General features: G+C 42.9%; 1 protein-coding gene across 4 annotated transcripts in view; it reads left to right on the top strand.

Moving 5' to 3' along the window:
• LOC119746066 (echinoderm microtubule-associated protein-like 2) overlaps positions 1-15,888 on the top strand; it is a 28,159-nt gene extending 12,271 nt beyond the window's left edge. For 2 of the 4 annotated variants that reach the window (XM_038222844.1, XM_038222846.1), the window contains exons 2-20: positions 339-1,178; positions 2,947-3,211; positions 3,945-4,404; positions 5,713-5,862; positions 6,590-6,659; positions 6,961-6,987; positions 7,196-7,297; positions 7,657-7,785; positions 8,470-8,613; positions 9,017-9,116; positions 9,656-9,828; positions 10,540-10,677; positions 10,965-11,096; positions 11,617-11,773; positions 12,392-12,489; positions 13,196-13,283; positions 13,744-13,836; positions 14,602-14,732; positions 14,975-15,888. In XM_038222844.1, coding sequence (XP_038078772.1) covers positions 339-1,178; positions 2,947-3,211; positions 3,945-4,404; positions 5,713-5,862; positions 6,590-6,659; positions 6,961-6,987; positions 7,196-7,297; positions 7,657-7,785; positions 8,470-8,613; positions 9,017-9,116; positions 9,656-9,828; positions 10,540-10,677; positions 10,965-11,096; positions 11,617-11,773; positions 12,392-12,489; positions 13,196-13,283; positions 13,744-13,836; positions 14,602-14,732; positions 14,975-15,139 — 3,462 coding nt within the window. In that variant the 3' untranslated portion in view covers positions 15,140-15,888. Of the gene's footprint in view, positions 1-97; positions 182-338; positions 1,179-2,946; positions 3,212-3,944; positions 4,405-5,712; positions 5,863-6,589; positions 6,660-6,960; positions 6,988-7,195; positions 7,298-7,656; positions 7,786-8,469; positions 8,614-9,016; positions 9,117-9,655; positions 9,829-10,539; positions 10,678-10,964; positions 11,097-11,616; positions 11,774-12,391; positions 12,490-13,195; positions 13,284-13,743; positions 13,837-14,601; positions 14,733-14,974 lie in introns of those variants that run through there. The other 2 variants (XM_038222847.1, XM_038222845.1) reach the window with 2 other exon arrangements.
• Positions 15,889-18,240: the final 2,352 nt, after the last annotated feature.

The raw sequence follows: 18,240 nt of genomic DNA, 5'->3' as shown, positions 1-18,240 counted from the left end.
CCAGACAAAACAACGTTCTATGGGCACATAAAAAGCATCATAGGCTGCCCTAAGGCGGTATGCAATCCACCTGTATTGTGCCCTATACTTGTCGTGCGTGCAAACTGTACAGGTTTGTCACACGATATATCTGCAGGGATCATACAGCCGTATCCTTACCCCAGTAAAAGAGTAAAACACGGTGAATGTTTACTAAGCACCTTGTGGAAACTATTGATTGAATCACTGAGCAAAATGGTTTAAATTAGGCCTCACATCTCAATGTTTGCAGTTTTCATCCCCAGCCTGGCTCTTTAAACCGACTTCAATTAATAATATTATTTGTTTCTCCTTTGCAGCGCTCAGAAGGGGAATATGATGACCATCATAGAGGGCCTTTACCGGATCTCCGGACGGGCTTAGAAGACGACTATCGCCGCCTGGAGGAGCTCGATGTTCCCGCCTCTCTCCCGCGGTACAATGTGGACACCATGATCCGTTACGAGCCCCCGGCCCCGCCCAAGCCCGCGCCCCACGAGGGCCGCTTCACCACCAAAGTGGTGACGTTTTACCGGAACGGGGACAAGCACTTCAAGGGGGTGACCTTGCCGGTCAACCAGCGCAATTTCCGGCTGTGGGACACGCTGCTGAAGTATCTGGCGGAGAAGATCCACCTGCCTTACGGCGTGCGGTACGTGTACTCGCTCGGAGGAGATCAGATCACAAGCATCGCGGAGCTTGTGGACGGCAGGGCTTACGTCTGCGCCAGTGGGCAATTCGCCAAGAACATCCCGTACGGGAGGGCCCAGCACGCCGATCGGCCCTGGTTGAACCAGAAACCCAGCGAAGGTGTCCGCGGTGCGGACCGTGAGCTCTACCAGAACGAGCCGTCCAGACGCTGGCACGAGACGGTGGATCAGATCGCGGGCGAGCGGGAGCCGCTGCCGACCCTGGCGCAATACGTCCCGCACAACCCCAACGTCAACTCCATCCTGGCGATCGAGACGTCGTATGTCGGGCACGCTAAGCCCAGGATGGTACTGATTATCAGTAACACTCACAGGACAAGCCGAGCGTCTATACTTCTCAACCCCAAGACGACTCAGAGCTTTGAGCAGGTGCTCCGTGATATGACGTCGGCAATCGTGATGACCAGCCCGCCCGTGAAACAACTCTTTACGTGGAGAACGGAGGAACCGGTAAGTACGATTTCAAAAACAATCTTGCTCTTTCTTTCGGACCGTACTTTTGGTGTCGTAGGTAACAACAATTTACATTTAGAACATAGGATGCCCAAAGCTTTTGGTCGTTCTTGACAGCTCTTGGTTTTACTGTACCGCCCCAAACCGTCCTGCCTAATGTTCTCCCTGTACAGGCCTACTGCTCGAAACCGCCCAAGCACTTAATGGTTTTATAATGTAGTGCGGTGGCTAATGAGTTAAACGTTGACCCTTTACTTTTAAAATAACAGAAATTGCTGTTTTCTCCGAGAATTTTCCTTTGAACACACCTTTGAACACGTAATTTTGGGTTTCAATTTTATCATATCTGAGCTTAAAAGTATTGTTATCGTGCGTTTCAAATACGCCCAAGAAGCGTATTTTGCAATTTATAGTGAACCATTGTCGAGAACGTGCGTTTTATCAAGACCCTTCCATACCATTCCATAATAAAAAATAATAAAATAATACCAACAGATTACAAAACATAAATCAAATGACAAAAGCACGAAATTATATAAATAGCAATCCTGAAACTGGTATATACATTGATGATAACATATATATTATGATAAATGTTTGTTGAGCTTATTGATTTTAGCCAGCGCTTGTTAACATGACGTACAAGTCTATAGGCTAAAATTAATACATTATTTCCATACGGTCCCTTCTATTATTCATGCTTATTTCATGTAGGATGCAATGTATGAAATGTTAATGTGCTGCGATCGATGGTGGCTGTGTGAAACGCGCGATATGAGAATTCAGTCCTTGAACCTTAATTCTCCGGCAGCTGGTCCGGAAAATCAATACAATGTCATTCATGACTAGAGCAGGTGTCACAAAGTCAAGTTAATTGTTTTGTTTTTCATAAAGGCACGATTTCTACACGAGGCATGTGGCTTTTGATCTATCATATTACCATAAAGAACCGTTTTAAGCAAAAGTATATCATTGAACCGAAAATTATTCTTTACTTGTTGATGGGTAATTTGAATACATCAAATTTTATGCCTTAAAATAAATTTGTCTCTTAACTCTTTCTCTTATATAGAGATCGATATTGATTAGAGATTTGGCGAAAAAGGAGAATCATTTTCTTTTACAGTGTGGCTTTGATGTAAGCCTAATAACATGCAAAAATAGACATTCTGTTCAAAATTATCCAATATCTGTTGAAGTCATGCGAACGTGCTTGCGTGCTAGGCATCCTACCATGTGAACGTGCCAAGTGGAATGATAATGTCATCAAAAACTGTTGTCGATAATGGCGGCGCCCTGTATGTCAATCATTATTATAAGTGTCACTATTTGGATAGCAGTCTTTGAAATCCTCGGGAAAAAAACATTAGTGTGACTGGAAGTGAAAGTTGCCAGTAGGCCTAATTATGAGCGTCCTAAGGATTTTGAAAACGGAAGATTTCATCCGCGATAGGATCATTATATGTTCATATAGTGTTTCAGCCATTTTGGAAAACATAACGAACGACACAGGAAGACCGTTCGCCTTTGTTACTTTAACGTTCGCTAACGTTGGCGGCAAACAGTCGGTCCCACTCGTGTAAACGTTGCCAAATGTTGGCAAACGTTAGCTTGTTCGCGTAAAGTGTAAACCACCAATGGCAGTGTATAACCTTCGGTACCGAACACAGTAAAAACAGATCTCTTCCCAACACAATCTCAAAATTGAAACGCTTCTCTGTGTTATCATTTTGGGTTGTATAGTTTCAGTCCTTTTTATCGTCAGGTCCTGAGTTTCACGCAGCTTTTCCGCGACTTCAAGAACCACGACAAGTTCATCGCCTGCGGCCTGGAGCCGATCCGACGAACGGCCAACTTCAGCGACTCCAGCACCGAGACCGAGTACGCCGACGGCAGAGGGCGCTTCAAGGGGTCCCTGAGCGACGGGGCGGTCCGGGAACGGGACGGCAAGTACGCCAGCATGCACCGGCGGAAGGTCAACCGGAGGGCCAAGGGGTTGCAACGGAACGGCGTGGCGAGCAGTCTGGAAGGTAAGTGAGCGTCCGAAACGGCTGTGACTACGGCTTGGGTTTGTAGCATTGACCGGCGGCTGTAAATATCCGAAGCCTTAAAAGCCATTTTAGACAAGGCTAAGGGAGCGTCCAAGCGGCTGTTACTACGTTCTGACCAGACCACCCTTGTGGGGTGATGTTCCTTTCAGAACACATCACCCCACTTTTTACACAATGGAAAAACATCACCCCAGAAGGGAATCTTTAGAAAAGGGGATAATGGGAACACAATGCTATCACCCCACAAGTCCGTCTGGCTAGAACGTCCGGCTTCGGGCATGGACATTGACAGGCGGCTGTAAATACCCAAAGCCATAAAAGCCATTTTGGACAAGGCTTATAGGATCAGTATGTCCAAGGGGTGACAGAAAGAGAAAAATTAACTGAGAGCCTTATTGGGACAACGATCTGTCTGATTACACAACTTGTATCCAATTTTATTTTATCGCAGCTCACAATCAAGATTAGTCTTTACAAGTCCATACATTTCACTAATAACAAAAGTAAGTCAAAAGTCATCCAATATCGAGCTATTCAAATGTACAATGAAGAAGATTTTTCTTTGTCTTCGTTCATCCTCTGTCAGATGTTATACCTTCTCAGTAATCCGACATTGTGAGTGCCTCGTGGTTGAACATGATGATTGACTCGATTACAACTCTGTTTTTTTTCCCTGAATCGATATGTTTTTTTGCCACGTTTCTTCCACCAGTTTATAATGCCGACGAGTCCAACAGTCCCCGCTCGTCACTCGAAGACAGCCCCCGGCTTCCACCCATGAAGCCCCGCCGAGCATTCGGCAGTAGCGACGGGTCGGACCCGCCAAGCGACCGGCGTAAACTCCACCGCCAATACCCCTCTCAGAAAAACCCCCGCGTGCAAGACGAGGTACCAATGGAGATCGGCGACCCCAACAAGGGGTATAACCTAAGACAGAGGAAACCAGCGCAGCAGGGGATAGAGATGGACTCCGAGGATTCCACACCGGAGCGTTCGTTGGAGGCAGCAGGCCCGGGGGCCAGGGAGCGGGGAAGGAAGCGGGGCCTGGCCGCGCCAGTCACGGTGGAGATCCACGGGCAGGTCAGGCAGTTCTTACCGCCCTCCATCGTGGACCCGAGGAACACCACCCGCGTGGGCTTGGCACTGAACAAACGCCTCAAGCTGGATTGGGTGTATCCTTTGCAAACCGCAGAACAAGACGTCAAAATACATTTTCCATCTGAATAGATTCCTCTTTCCAGTTTTGAAATAGTGCCCAAAGAAAGTTGAAATATATACCAAAGCCCCTGACAGCACAAACAGGTTCGCCTATTTCACTCACGCGCACTTAAGTTTAACTGACATAAGTTGCCCTTTCCAAGGAAGCAGATCAAGATCTCATTTCTCACAAAATATTTTGAAGGAAACGTAAAGCATTGTGGGTAGCTAACAGCCTTATTGAATGCATGCACATTCCACACGCACGCGTTGTGCGCAATCGGAAGTGTTGACCCTGGGTCAAAATCAATCCAATCAAAGCTCAAAGAAATTTAGCTGACACCAGTGCTCTTGGATAGGAAGGGGTACGAGTGGAACTTTTCTACTCCACCAATTAACCTTTTTCTATGGATGGTACAACACACACAAAACAAGGGGCAGACAATACTGTTGTAGTCGAGATATTTATGATGGATCGTAAGTACATAACAAGTCCGGTCATAAGTCAAATCACAAGTCGAAAAACACACAAGTCCAGCCACAAGTGGCAGTTTAGTTGAATAACTTGTGAGTTGACTTGGGACTAGATGACGTGTGATTGACTTTTGAGGACTTGTGATGATTTGGGACCCATCACAATTAAGTACCACGATTACCATAAAAGGTAAAGGTACACTGAAAAATTGCCTGGGTTAATTTTACCCACGAAAGGGTGAAAAACTGGAACTACCCAAACTTGGGTTGTTCTATAACCAATTGTTTGGGTTAGAATTTCTGCTACTCACTCTTGTACTCACTCTTGTATGACTACAACTTGGTTGAATTTAACATAAATTATAACCCAAACAATTGGTTATAGAACAACCCAAGTTTGGGTAGTTCCAGTGTTCACCCTTTCTTGGGTAAAATTAACCCGGGCAATTTTTCAGTGTAAAGGGGACGAACCTATGTTCACAGGAACGGAGTGCCCATCTCTCTTTCATTAGCGATTGGGCCAGACTCATATGCTGCTGTGAAGGGATCGCCACACCTCCTCCACAGCGAGTCTGTTACCTTCCCAGCATTGAATAATGCCGGTACCCATTTAACACCTGGGTTGAGAGGAGTAATTGAGGTAAAGCGTATCACTCAAGGGCGCAACACGCATGGCCACGGCGGGGCTCGAACCAACAACATCACAATCATGAATCCTGTGCTCTACCGCTAGACCACACGTGCCCACAAATACTTATACAGACAAACAAGCAAAACTCACCTTGTTTTTCCCATGACTCAAATCTCAGCTATGGCTACCGAGGTTTCGATCACTGTAATAACCTCTTCGTGCTACCGTCTGGCGAGCTGCTGTACTACGTGGGAGCCGTGGGCGTGTTGTACGACAAGGACACGGACAGGCAGCGGCACTACACGGGACACAACGAAGACATAACCAGGTATAAATCCTGAACATTTCAAAGAAATTTCTTTAAGAATTTGTTTCTTTTAAGCTAGCCTCTTCAGCCTATTTACTTAAATCTGAATCAGAACTAAAACTCACGGCACAATATCATTGTAAATTTCTATGGGCCAGTGTATGCGTTTTTACACTTCCAGTCATGGGCGTCGCCAGGATTCTTTTCTAGAGGGGGCAAAGCTCTCAAAATTCTTGTACTTTTTGCAGCATATTCTCAATTTGTCATTTTTCGAGGTTGGGCGGGGGGGGGGGGGGCATTTGTTCACTTTCCCCCATTTGACACCCCTGCCGATTGCCCATGTTGTTAAATGTACATGGCATGTTGATTTTTTTGTTTTTTTTGCCCCCCCCTTGCCCCCCCCCCCCGCGACGCCCATGCTTCCAGCACATCCATTTCTGATCCTCGCTTCCTGTTTATATCAGATAAGATCCAAACATGGGGAAAATGCAACGGTTTCAAATTTTACTTCTTATATAACGAAATCAATTTCCCATCCCCCCATCCCGAAACGTCATATGCTATACTGAATATAATTTTTGATTTAAATTTACATTTCTTTATTAACGTCGACACATATTGGATTTAGGATGTCTCCGCTGAATTCTGTACACTCATGTTTTTTTCCAATGGATTGAAAGGAATTTCCTCTGATGATTTTGTTAATTAAACTAGCATTTTATTTGTTCTCACTTTCATTGTGTTCCAGTATGGCCGTTCATCCAAATGGGACGCACGTCGCAACTGGGCAACTCGCCGGTCAGCTTCCGGATTCAACGGTACGCACTATACATCCTTAATCATATATCAGTCACATGAAAACTTCAACAAAGGCCAGTTTAAAATTCAGAGAAACTTTCTTCGTATAATTATGAAACTACTTCAAAAGCAAGAAAGTGTGCAATACGTTTAACGGCGGGTAAACATTCATGGACGTGGGAGTGAATACACAGTTTTTCCTTGATCCAACAGAGTTTTTCCCCATGAAAGTCAGTTACTTTGTAGAGCAACTCTAGTTGATTGTGTCGTCATTAAAGTAATCATTATTTTTGTTTTATATCTCCATGTTTTTCTTTTTAGCCACGAGATATTGCCATGTGCCATTCGGTAAGTTATCGATTCTTCGGAATACTAAATATTTTTTTATATTCCCAGATTATTTTGATTGAAGTAATTTGGTCACATACGACTGATTTTGAACAATTGAAAGTTCAAAACGTTTCATTGTTAAAAGTGGCCAGCGTGCAAGCGTTGGACCATCAACTGAAAAACATAGGCCTCGTTATTATTGCTTTGGGTTTCTATTCTCAAACAGGCACATATTCGCGTTTGGGAGGTGGAGACACTGCACACGCACGCCATCTTGGGGCTGAATTTCTTCGATGCCGGAATCGCTTGCCTCAGCTTCTCCAATGAGGTAAGTGATCCCCACCCCCATTTTCCGTTATTCCCCGCCCATTTTATGTACCAGTTGTAAGGCCTGGGCCATGCAGCTTTATAAAACAGTGTACATCATAAGTATGCCAGCAAAGACCAACTGGTAACCGCCCACAAGCACAATAGAGTTATACACGCACTAGTTATTTGACTGGTATCCTGTTTTGCTATAAGTAAAAAGTTTTTTTTCGGTCAGCAAATCTCGTAGCAAATTTCCCCACCTTTTATGCAATGCCGTACCATTTTTGCAAATTAGTCAAGTTTTTCAGTGTAATAGATAAGTTGAAATAACTTTTTTTCACTGAGCCTTTTCTTTGTTTTCTCTAACTTCCTATACAGAACAACGGTGACTGGTTACTGGCCGTTGAACAAGGAACCGATCACTTGCTCAGCGTGTGGGAATGGAACAATGATACACTGCTCGCCAAGTCGAAAGAGTACACGCTGTACGATGCAGCCTCCACACAGGTATAACAATGAAAATCATATTCCTATTAATATACACGGCTTTATCATAATGAAGGCTAAATGTATCTCCTAAATGTATAATACTGCGACACGTACAAGACATGGTAAATTATACTGTTACGTAACATTATTTTTTTGTACCAGCTGCACTCAAGTTTGAAAAATGACGACGACCTCACCAGACTTGTCGAAACGTCACCGAGAAGACAGTCTCAGACCTACAAAGCCTTCGCGCGGCTCGGCCAAGAGAAAATGCATGCCCTCTTCCATTGCCATGTGGTTGACGACAAAATATTCGCGATCAGAAAGTTATTACAAATCGTCGCCCACACCACGAAGTAACACCCAAGTCTACTTCAGTGTTACTTCGTGAAAACCGCTTAATGACATATTTTGTAATTAATCCGTTTTCTTGCAGGATTACAGAAAATCTTGATAAAAAGCCTTCAAACTGTTACTTCGTGAAAACGAAAATGACCGAGTCGGCCCACAGTGTACAATTGTTACTTCGTGAAAACGAAAATCACTCGGCTCTGTAAAATACGCGCGCGTATACGCGCACTCAAGTGCAATTGGGTGTTAATTCATGGTGTCGCTGACGAAATGGTCATTACCAGCGACTGGCTGGTAGTGACAGAAACGTTTGAGACAGCATTAAAAATGTCCATTACCGGTTGATTGCAGACGGCTGGAGCGGATGCGGTAGTGGTAGGTTCCTTCCATCCCTTCGATGATAGCATCATAGTCACCGCCGGCAGACAGCATCTGTTCTTCTGGAGCATCGTCCATCGGAAGATCGTCCGCGACAAGAAGAGCGGCAACTTTGATGTGAGTCACTGCATAGTGGTTCACCTTGCTAGTTGTTCTTATTCGGGTATCCTCCTTCCCAATTGGTCCTGATTTTGGTATAGCCAATCTATGACAGGCAAATAGAGAGACTGCATAACTTGCTAGGTATTAGTAAACTAAAGGTTTAAACTAATTACTACAGTGTTATCAGAACAGAATAAAACTGACAGAGGTTATTTCACCCCCTGGACTATTTGAAGAAAAAAAAACCCAGATACTCTGAAATCAATGGTAAAGCAAACTGGACAACATCGATTGTTCGCACACACCGGAAAATAAAGCCTCCCCGACAATTTTTACGATGTTTCGAGAGGAAAAATACATATTTGGATTTTCTGGTTAAGTTTGATTTTTAACGAGCTCATTTTTGGGGGGTATGCAGCAGAACCAGCGGCCGTCGTACGTGACTTGCCTGGAATTCTCCCACACTGGTGACGTATTGACGGGTGATTCGTCGGGTAACATCACCGTCTGGGAAAAAGGTAATTACGTAAATTGCGATTTAAAAAAGAACAGGGGTCATTCTAAAATCAGGCTCCATATAACTGGACCTGCTGGCATGGCCGCGTTGTTCTTGGATGTTCATCGTCTTAGCGTCAGCAAGTTAAGCGTGTTTAAATGTCAGGATGCAGCGCCGTTCACGAAGCGTTTATAATGTTAACGGAATGTTTAACATTTGTTTTCTTTAAAGTAACATTTCAGTTACAAAAGCTTCAAAACTTAAACCGACTGTTTCGGGCTTTGCTTTTGGTTCATTTGTATCTGAATAATGAAATTTAATCTAGGCGTTGTACGCCCATTAAGTAAGAAAGCGGCGTCTCGCCCATTAAAATTAATGTATATAAACTATTGCAGAAAGCGTTTATAATGTGTTCAAACGTATATAACTATTGCAATAAGCGCTTATTTGTTCAAACGTTAAACACCAGGATTTGCAGCGTAAAACTCCTAAAATTAGGCTTCAGATAAGAATCTTCGGAACGTTTTTTGTACGTGACTATATGTATAACCTCCTTTCCAGACAACGAGAACGTGTTCCGTGCCCGCCACTGCATACAGCACGCGCACGAGCGCAGCGTCTTCGCACTGTGCATGCTGGAGGACGGTACCTTGTTGTCCGGCGGTGGACTGGATAGGAGACTACAGGCCTGGGACTCGCTGCAAGGCTACTCATCGGCCAACATCGAGAGACTTGTAAGCTGGGATGTTTTGAATTTCAAACTTTTGGGGGGAAACTTGATTATCGTTTCATCAATACTCGTAATGGCCCATCAGGGAGATACGTTTTGCTAAAATGTGTACCTTAGGAGACAAGGTAGGTAAAAGGTGACATTATTTTGAATGTCTCCCTAATGTTTCAAGTCCTATTTCTAGGCATAATTTTAACGTCGCAAATAACCTCAATCAATTCCTCGTGATGCACAACCAAAATTTATAAAGTTTGGTGAGGGTCGGTTTAATTTTAGGTTAGGGTTATTGATAGTTAGCCTACAAGTTTATGACACTTGAGTTAAGTGTCATAAACTTGTAACTATCACAAACTGTCAAAAAAACCTAACCCCTACCTCTCTTAATAGCTTTTGTACAGGCTGGTCATCAACTACCACAAACCCCTATGGATTACACCGTGTAGCTACCAAAGCCTGTTGAAGGGGTTTGATAGATAGGTTGACCATAATACTGGTACAGCTTGTGTAGCAGCCGTTTTAACCTGTCAATTTATTGTACATAATGAAGCCAGTTTACAGACCTGTTAAAATTGTACGCTGATATAGATTTTGACCCATAGGGTTACTCACTTTACAAATTGTCACAGCATGTTTGTGTGCACAAGTCTATGGGAGTGTATCCTAATGGTACCATTTCCCGTAAGTATAATTTCCGTTTTACGATTTCCCTTCTCAGTTCACGGAGAGTGCTGGTGGCATCCGCGCTATCGTGCCTCTCAACCCGGGCAGCCCCGACGGGCGAATCATCCTGGGAACCACCCGCAACCACATCATGGAGGGATCGCTGCAAACTAAATTCATCTATGTTTTGCAGGTAAGGTACGAAGAGGGGAATAGAAATGCGAGATCCGCTTTACGAATCACTGCCGAATTGGGGACAATGTTGCAAACTTCGGTTCAACTTCCAGCTGCGGCTACATTAGGTGGATCCGAGGGTGTGGGATATGGGATGCACACAATTCTTGTGGTTTTGCTGTTTTAATTGTCTCAGACCGTTAGGCCATTTTGGTGTGAACATTCATCCAAAATACTTTTCATAGACAGAATATTTTTTTCCCAAATATTTAAGCTTTTGCTTTCCATATCTTTGGTAACGTACAGAGTCACTGTCAGGAGTTGTGGGCAGTGGCTGCCCATCCCAACGAGCAAGCCTTCGCTACGGCAGGCTACGACAAGTACGTCATGCTATGGCAGGCCGACTCGCACAAATTGCTGTGGAAGTCAGAAGTGGAGGTAAAGACGCTTAAATCGCACCCGGAAAAAAAAGAAAATTAACTCAAGCAGAGACTTGGAAAGACGCGCTGTATAAACGAACAATTACATTAAGAGAAACATAAACTGAGAAAAAGTGTTTATCAATTAAACCCAATCTTGCTATCACTTTGTAAACATGTTTAAACATTAAGAAAGTGTCCAAATCCTAAATATTGATGTTCAAACGCTGAATACTATCCATCAATACTTCAAATATGTTTAGTACTTAAACATGTTTACAAAGTGAAAGCAAGATGATCGTCTTTAGAAAAGTGTTTAATTGCTAGACACAGTCTTTGCAGTCTTTTTTGGAACAAATTTTTCACACCTTTTACGAATAACAATATCATTAAACATTTAAACATATCATTTAAGGAAGGCGTGTAGGCCTATTATGGAAACCAATCAAAGATTGATTGTTTTGCTCCAAAAATTCAAAGACTTTAAAAGGAACTTGCTACATTTTAATGCATTCACATGTACTTACCATTTCCTCCAGAAACCGTGCGTGTCCTGCGCCTTCAATCCATCAGCTTCAGTGCTCGCCGTTGGTACTACTGTCGGTCGGTTTACCGTACTGAACGCCTATGACGGCATGCATATCACGTCGGTACAGGCCGGCAGTCAACAACTCGATGCGGTCCACTTTTCACCTGGTGAGTTCGCGGACGAGGATGACCCTTATGGTGACCTTTGAAATAAAATGAAATGAAATGTGATTTCTTTATCAGAAAAAGAACAAAATACAAAAAAAAAAACAACTAAGACGAAATTGTGCTCATTCCAGAAAGCGTTCCCACAGCTGAATAAAGATTGGGTGTATTGAAGAGACCCTGCGAAACTCAAATTGATATTAATAACATTGAGTTAAAATTATTTGCAGATTTAAAAAAGCTTCTTAGTTATGAAAATTAGTTATGCACCTAAAAAAATACACGCTTAATGACATTGATACACGTTCTTACACGCACACAGCTTTATTTATTTTTTTAAATTAATCTTTGGTAATCGATACAAATCTTCGTAAAGATTGTAAACCTACAGATCACAAAGACGCTCGACCTCTGTAAATCATACCTTTAAATTGTTTCAATTCTTCTTTAACCAAAGCAAAAGAAGCTCATTGCAGCATTGATATTTTTAGACACGTAAACAATCAACGTGAATGTTAGAAACGTATCTCTTGGCTGTGATTGGTTGCAAGTTGAGCTGCCCAACCATTGACTCTGGAGGTCGTCCTTCTGTTTACCCATCATTCCTATTTATTTCGGCAGATGGCGGTCTGCTGGTGCTTGGGTCACATGACCACAAGATCTATCTCTACACGGTACTGGACGACGGTCAGGTCTACCGCAAAGCTGGGTTTCTGCAGGTAACATTATTTTTCATCCGGCTTTTACCAACATTCAAAGTCTAAAACAAAGAATGAAACTTTTTTTCAATAAGCAATTCAAAAGTCCGCCTTCCCATGTGTTTTGAGTCTTATCCGGCACTGCAGATAAATTGAATTCCAGAAATAGGTTTGCACATTCTCCACAACTTTCAGAAGAAAGAAGAAAGAAACACTTAAAGAACGACTCTTAATAGAAAGAATGCTGGGTGCCCGACTGATCCTCTTGTACATAACGCACTATCAGCTTGCATTCATCAATATAAAAAAACGTTCCACAAAAAGTACCAGTCAAAGTAGATCACTAGACAAAAATTCAGGCCTATCATTTTGCTCGTCCTCAAATAAGTAAATTCTATTTCAAGTTTTCCCTGGTGTCAAGAACTGAATCCTATAATGGGACGCATTACCGGCAGATATCAGGGATTCACCAAGTTTATAATGTCTTCAAATCTATAATCAGCAACGGCGATCTTCTCGCAATCACAAATGGCGTTCGTAATTGATATGCTGCGTCTGTGCCTTGTGGGGAATAATCCTTCTGGCCAGGAATTTCAAAGTTTTTTCAACAAATGCAGATGCACCGTTTAAAAAAAGACTATTCATGTTTCTGGGTAACCGAGATTTGAAGTTGGGAACATTTGATTTCTTTATGTATTTGAATGGTGATGTTTTCCCCCGCCTGCAGGGTCACACTAATTACGTAAAGCAGATTGACTGGTCAGCCGACGGTAGCTACCTGCAGAGTGTGTCGGGAGATTACGATCTCAGATTCTGTAAGTTCATATTTTTTTCGTTAAACTGATTGTAATTCTATAAGAGGGAAGATAAATTCTGTCAAATTTTGCTGGTAATCCTCTTGTAATTATTATTATTGGTCAATTTGTATTAATATTCATATTGGATATTCATATTATTCATATCAAAGGATTTAACTTGGTAAACGTTTTGACTGTTTGGGTCTGGGTTTAATGTAAGGGTTAGATTTGGTAAGAGTTGACGTGGGATTCAAATTTGCTTTGGATTCAATTCGATATGTTGATCTCTTGCCTTCAAGTTTAAGTTTTAAGCTTTTGAATTTTTTTGGCACAGTCCTCATATAGCGGACCTAACTCGAGATTGACGAAGGGATTAGTGCTCGGTTAGAGTTGAAATGGAATCAAAATTGGGCTCAGATGGGATTTGGCTGTCTTCTCCATTTGAAGTGAAATTATTAATTTGTTTTTTGGCTATAAGGGGATGTCACTCAGATGAAAAAGGAAAAAGCCGAAGCCGTGCGAGATATTGTTTGGCAGACTCAGACGTGTGCTTTGGGATACACAGTTTCAGGTGAGCCACTCCTCGACTGAATTTTCTATTTTGTCTTTGACCTTTTACACCTCTTATTTATCGAACAAAACGGTTCATTATCTATTTTTTAAACTCTTGACATTCTCCATTGCCTTACCCTGGAGTGGAGAATTCGGTTGAATGGCTAGTAATAACAAGCACAATGTCCAATCGATGCTAAATTGAGTCTGGGCTCACCTCGACCCCATAAAAAGGGTTTATTTTGTAATAAAAGGACGGGTACAATTGTAGGAAGATGGATTCCTGGCTTGTATTGATACATTCACTTAAACAACTCCCGTAATTACACAAATGTAGTAATGTAGTAAGTATTCTCGAAAAGGCTAATTGCAATCGTTTTCTGGGGTTATAGTGGGGCAGATATAGGTGAAATATTTGGGAAAATTGTGCCTTTCAGAGTATGTCGTAAGAAAGATATTTGGCTGTAGGGCCATCGCAGATTGGTCATCTGACAAACTATTGGTAAAATAACAAGCAATGGCGGCCATTTTAAAAATGGCTGACTGTGTGTCAAATGCCATGCTTGTATCATCAAAAGCACAATTCAACTATCTGCCGTACAATTAGGTTCGATAGGCATTTTAAAAATGGTTGTCTTCAATTTGTGAGGGTTATGCGTGATGCGACGAATTATGTGTGATCGTCAAAATGTGTGAATGTCGTATGCTTATATGAGCTTCGTTGGGTAATGGTTTACACTTGGTGTCATTTCATTTCTTTATTTTTCAACTGATGACCGTTCAGGGATATGGCCAGGAAGGGAAAATGACATCGACGTAAACTCGGTGGACCGTTCGCGAACCGGCAGTCTGCTTGCGACAGGGGACAGCTCTGGCTGGCTGTCCCTCTACAGACACCCATGCACATCGCTGAAAGTGAGTAACTGTGTTAACTGATGCTACATAGCTTTGTCCCTTCATGGCCACGGTGGTATGAAAGAGCCCAACCTCGTTCCCAGGGCTCTTTAAGAGGGTAACTTCCAAAATCTATTTCGTTACTACAGAAAGAGGTAAAGGCACCAGACTATTTCGCACCCAACTTACAGCATCCAAGATCTTTGGAAATGCAAACTATCAATTTCCAATTTGATTTTGTTGTTGTCTCAATTGTATGGCAGGCCGCATCGTATGACGTCAAGAGCCACAGTGCCCACGTGACCGCAGTCAGGTTTCTGGCCGACGACTCTTGCGTCATTTCGGCCGGCGGGGCCGACGCAGTGCTGATGCAGTGGTCGATCGCGGGCAAGGGCAGCCAGTGGGACCAAGAGGGTGCTCTCGGCTAAATAATTATACGAGATGTTTTTCTGAGGCCAGATCACGAGTGCATCAGGTGGTTATGATCTGTTGGAAATAATTGCGAGCAAATTAAGCTTGGGCCAATCCTGACATGTGATGAGGCGTCAGACATATTTTTTTGAACTTTGCTGCTCTGTATTCCAGTTGAAAAACCAAGGACTTTCAAAGAAGTGTATTTTATTATTTTTTTAAATTGCAGACTGAAAGAGGCAGGATATTGCCTGATCGGCACGTTAAAACAAAAAAAGTATATTTAAATTCAGTTGCAAGCTTCAAGTTTGCTGCTGATTTGGCAGACGTTGAAGTTAAATTTTTCACAAAATTCCACTGTCACGTGACAAATGTGTATTATTTGTATATACTGACTCAATAAGACCTCAGGTGGGCACGGACCCCACTCCATCCACTGCCGCCTGCTCGAGTGACGACGACCGTTCATGGTAAATAGCGCCCTCTTGTGAATTAGTTTTTATTAAGCCAGTAGAAATAAGCCTGCCTATTCAACATGGATGCCGCCCTCTACGAATGCCTGGTTAAAGTTCCAAGATCACAGAGCTAGCAATGAAGGGTTCTATTTTTGCCGAAAGCTAAAACAGAAGCTGTATACGAAGTGAAAACTTGGCCCTTTGTAATAATTACCAAGTTTGGCAGTATAATAAAAGGCAAGGCAGTAGATATATCTTACGTAGATATGACGCTGCTTTCTTGGCTATTATTTTTTTTAATATGACGCCTTTATATTTTTTCCAATTTTTAAAACCGTTCGGAAAATTATTGTTACAAAAGTCAAATATAAATCTTGTGTTAACTTTTGTACCAATCGCTTAAAAACAATTATGCAGTTGTAAAAAAAGTGCAATAAATTAATAAACACATCGAAAACTGTTATAACCGACTTTAATTTTTTATCGATTTTGCTTTTTATTTTGGGTATTAAGAAAGTGTATTGTTTATTATTGGCTTAAAACGATCAGTTTTGAAGAAACACGACCCTTATTATTTTTTTGGCCATTTTGGATCGGAAAGCGAGGCTGCGGTTGCACAAGAGACTTTTGGGAGTTGGGATGTTATACCATTCCTCCATGATATTGTTATACCATTCGTATCATAAACATTCATTCAAAACAGCCACTGCCAGTGAAGCTTCATGCCAACTGTATCATGGACCAAACCTTCACTCTCGTCCTATCGAGATTGTGAAAATTAGTATAAGGGTCACATTTGGGTCTGTTGAAACGTGGACCTCCATGGTTGTGTTCTTACCCTCCATGGTTCAACTATACAGGCCACATTCCCATGCATCAGCTGACCACAGAATTCTACGCTAACGATCGCTATATTCTGTGCTTACACTGTATATAAGCACAGAATCCTTGGTTACGAGATATGCAAAATATTCCCCGCTCACCCGTTAAATATGCTAAGCGTAAGCACGGAATTGCAGTAAAGCTGGGATTTCTCGCTAACGGTAAGCAGAACAAAATTGGGCTCAGTACCCATCTTTGGGGGAAGTGCGGCCTAGTGGTTAGGTTTCGTGACTGACGTCAGTGGGTCAGGGGTTCGAATCCACTTCACCTCTACTTGCCCCTCTCCATCACCGGCCAAGGAGTATAAACGGGTACCACTACCAGCATTAGATGGGGAGTAACCTGCGATGGACTAGCATACCATCCAGGGGGAATAGAAATATTCTCAGTCGTTTCATGTACATGTCAAGGAAACTGGAGATAAACGCCGGCCTGATGGGCCATATTGGCTCGCATGACAGATTTTACTAACTACCCATCTTTGATAAGCAGGTTCGTTAGGACATAGCAGTGCAAATCACGAGTTAACAACGGGCTTGCTTACGGCTTGCTTACCCCCCAAAAAGAGGGTGTTGGGCACGGGCCTCTCTGGAATGGAGTCACGTGCCCAGCAGCAAATCTGGCTTGATTGACGAAGTCGGAGTTAATCGGATTGCCCGGTCATCCAAAGAGGCGGATTAGGGCGCAAAGCCACCGGCGGGAGGGAAGTAACTTCTTGCTCCGCTGAAAAGCCGACGCCCCGCTGGGCAATTCACCGTGTTGACATTTTGAATTGAACCCAGGTAGATTTTTTTTTCGGGGGAATGGTCGGGAGTTTGCCTGGTTAGTTCAAAGAGCTAGGAACTTCGGGTGCCAAATAAATAGAGTGCGTCATGGCTTACCCGCGTACAGACGCGCACCGTGATTGGACGTGACAACTCACGCGCGTTCGGATTCGTCCAATGAAGTTAAAGAACATGTTCAGCAGTTAATAGGTCTTAGTTCCGTGTTGTGTACATTCCAGTGGGTGTACGTGGGAGTGTGGATTTTAAAGTTGTATTTCTTAGTTCTTCTTTCTTGTTGCATACCTAAAATGTACCCACGGCATCCCTGTCTGTTTGATCAGGGGCAGAGTTACCTTTAAAACTGTCAATTTCTTTGCAGGAGAAAAGGTTTAGTTAAAGAACTCTCGAATCGGTCCCCCCCCCCCCCCCACGGGGAAATAAAAGAAACCGTCAGTTTCTTTTAAGGAAACATTATATTTGCCCTGGAAATTTCTCCATTATAATCAAATAATAATAATAGCATTTAGTTTGCTTCACTTTCCCAGTTTCAGCTGCAGCCGTGGAATCGGGCGGCGGGATCGACCCGAAGTCTCTCGCGTCAAATCGGATCGGAGATGCTCTCTGCCATTCACCCCAACGGCCACACAGGCCAATCTCCGCAAATCCCGAAACTGAAAAAAGAGAAAAGAGAAAAGAAGCTCCATTGTGAAAGGCAAGAGAAAGAGGGAAAAAAGAAACCGCAAATCTGAAGTGTTGACTCACATTTTGATGAAGCCACTAATCCTTGCGCGTTCACTTCCTCTTCCGCCGTTACAAAATAGTTCCTCTTCACTAAAAAAAAAAACACCTGTCCATCTAAACGTACTCCCCGCCACGACACTCTTATAATTACCTATCTACTTTTTGTATCAGTTCGCCGGCAAATCACTGACATTCTTCAGTTGCCGACTTCGCGGCTTTGGGTTGATTCTTGATTGGATTCGGGCATTCACTCTCAGAACTTGGATTTTTTACTTT

This window comes from Patiria miniata, unplaced genomic scaffold (genome assembly GCF_015706575.1).
Source record: "Patiria miniata isolate m_02_andy unplaced genomic scaffold, ASM1570657v1 HiC_scaffold_7, whole genome shotgun sequence".
NCBI classification, from domain to species: Eukaryota; Metazoa; Echinodermata; class Asteroidea; order Valvatida; family Asterinidae; genus Patiria; species Patiria miniata.
Note: the sequence above shows the minus strand (reverse complement) of the source record. Positions and strands in the feature narration are given on the sequence as shown.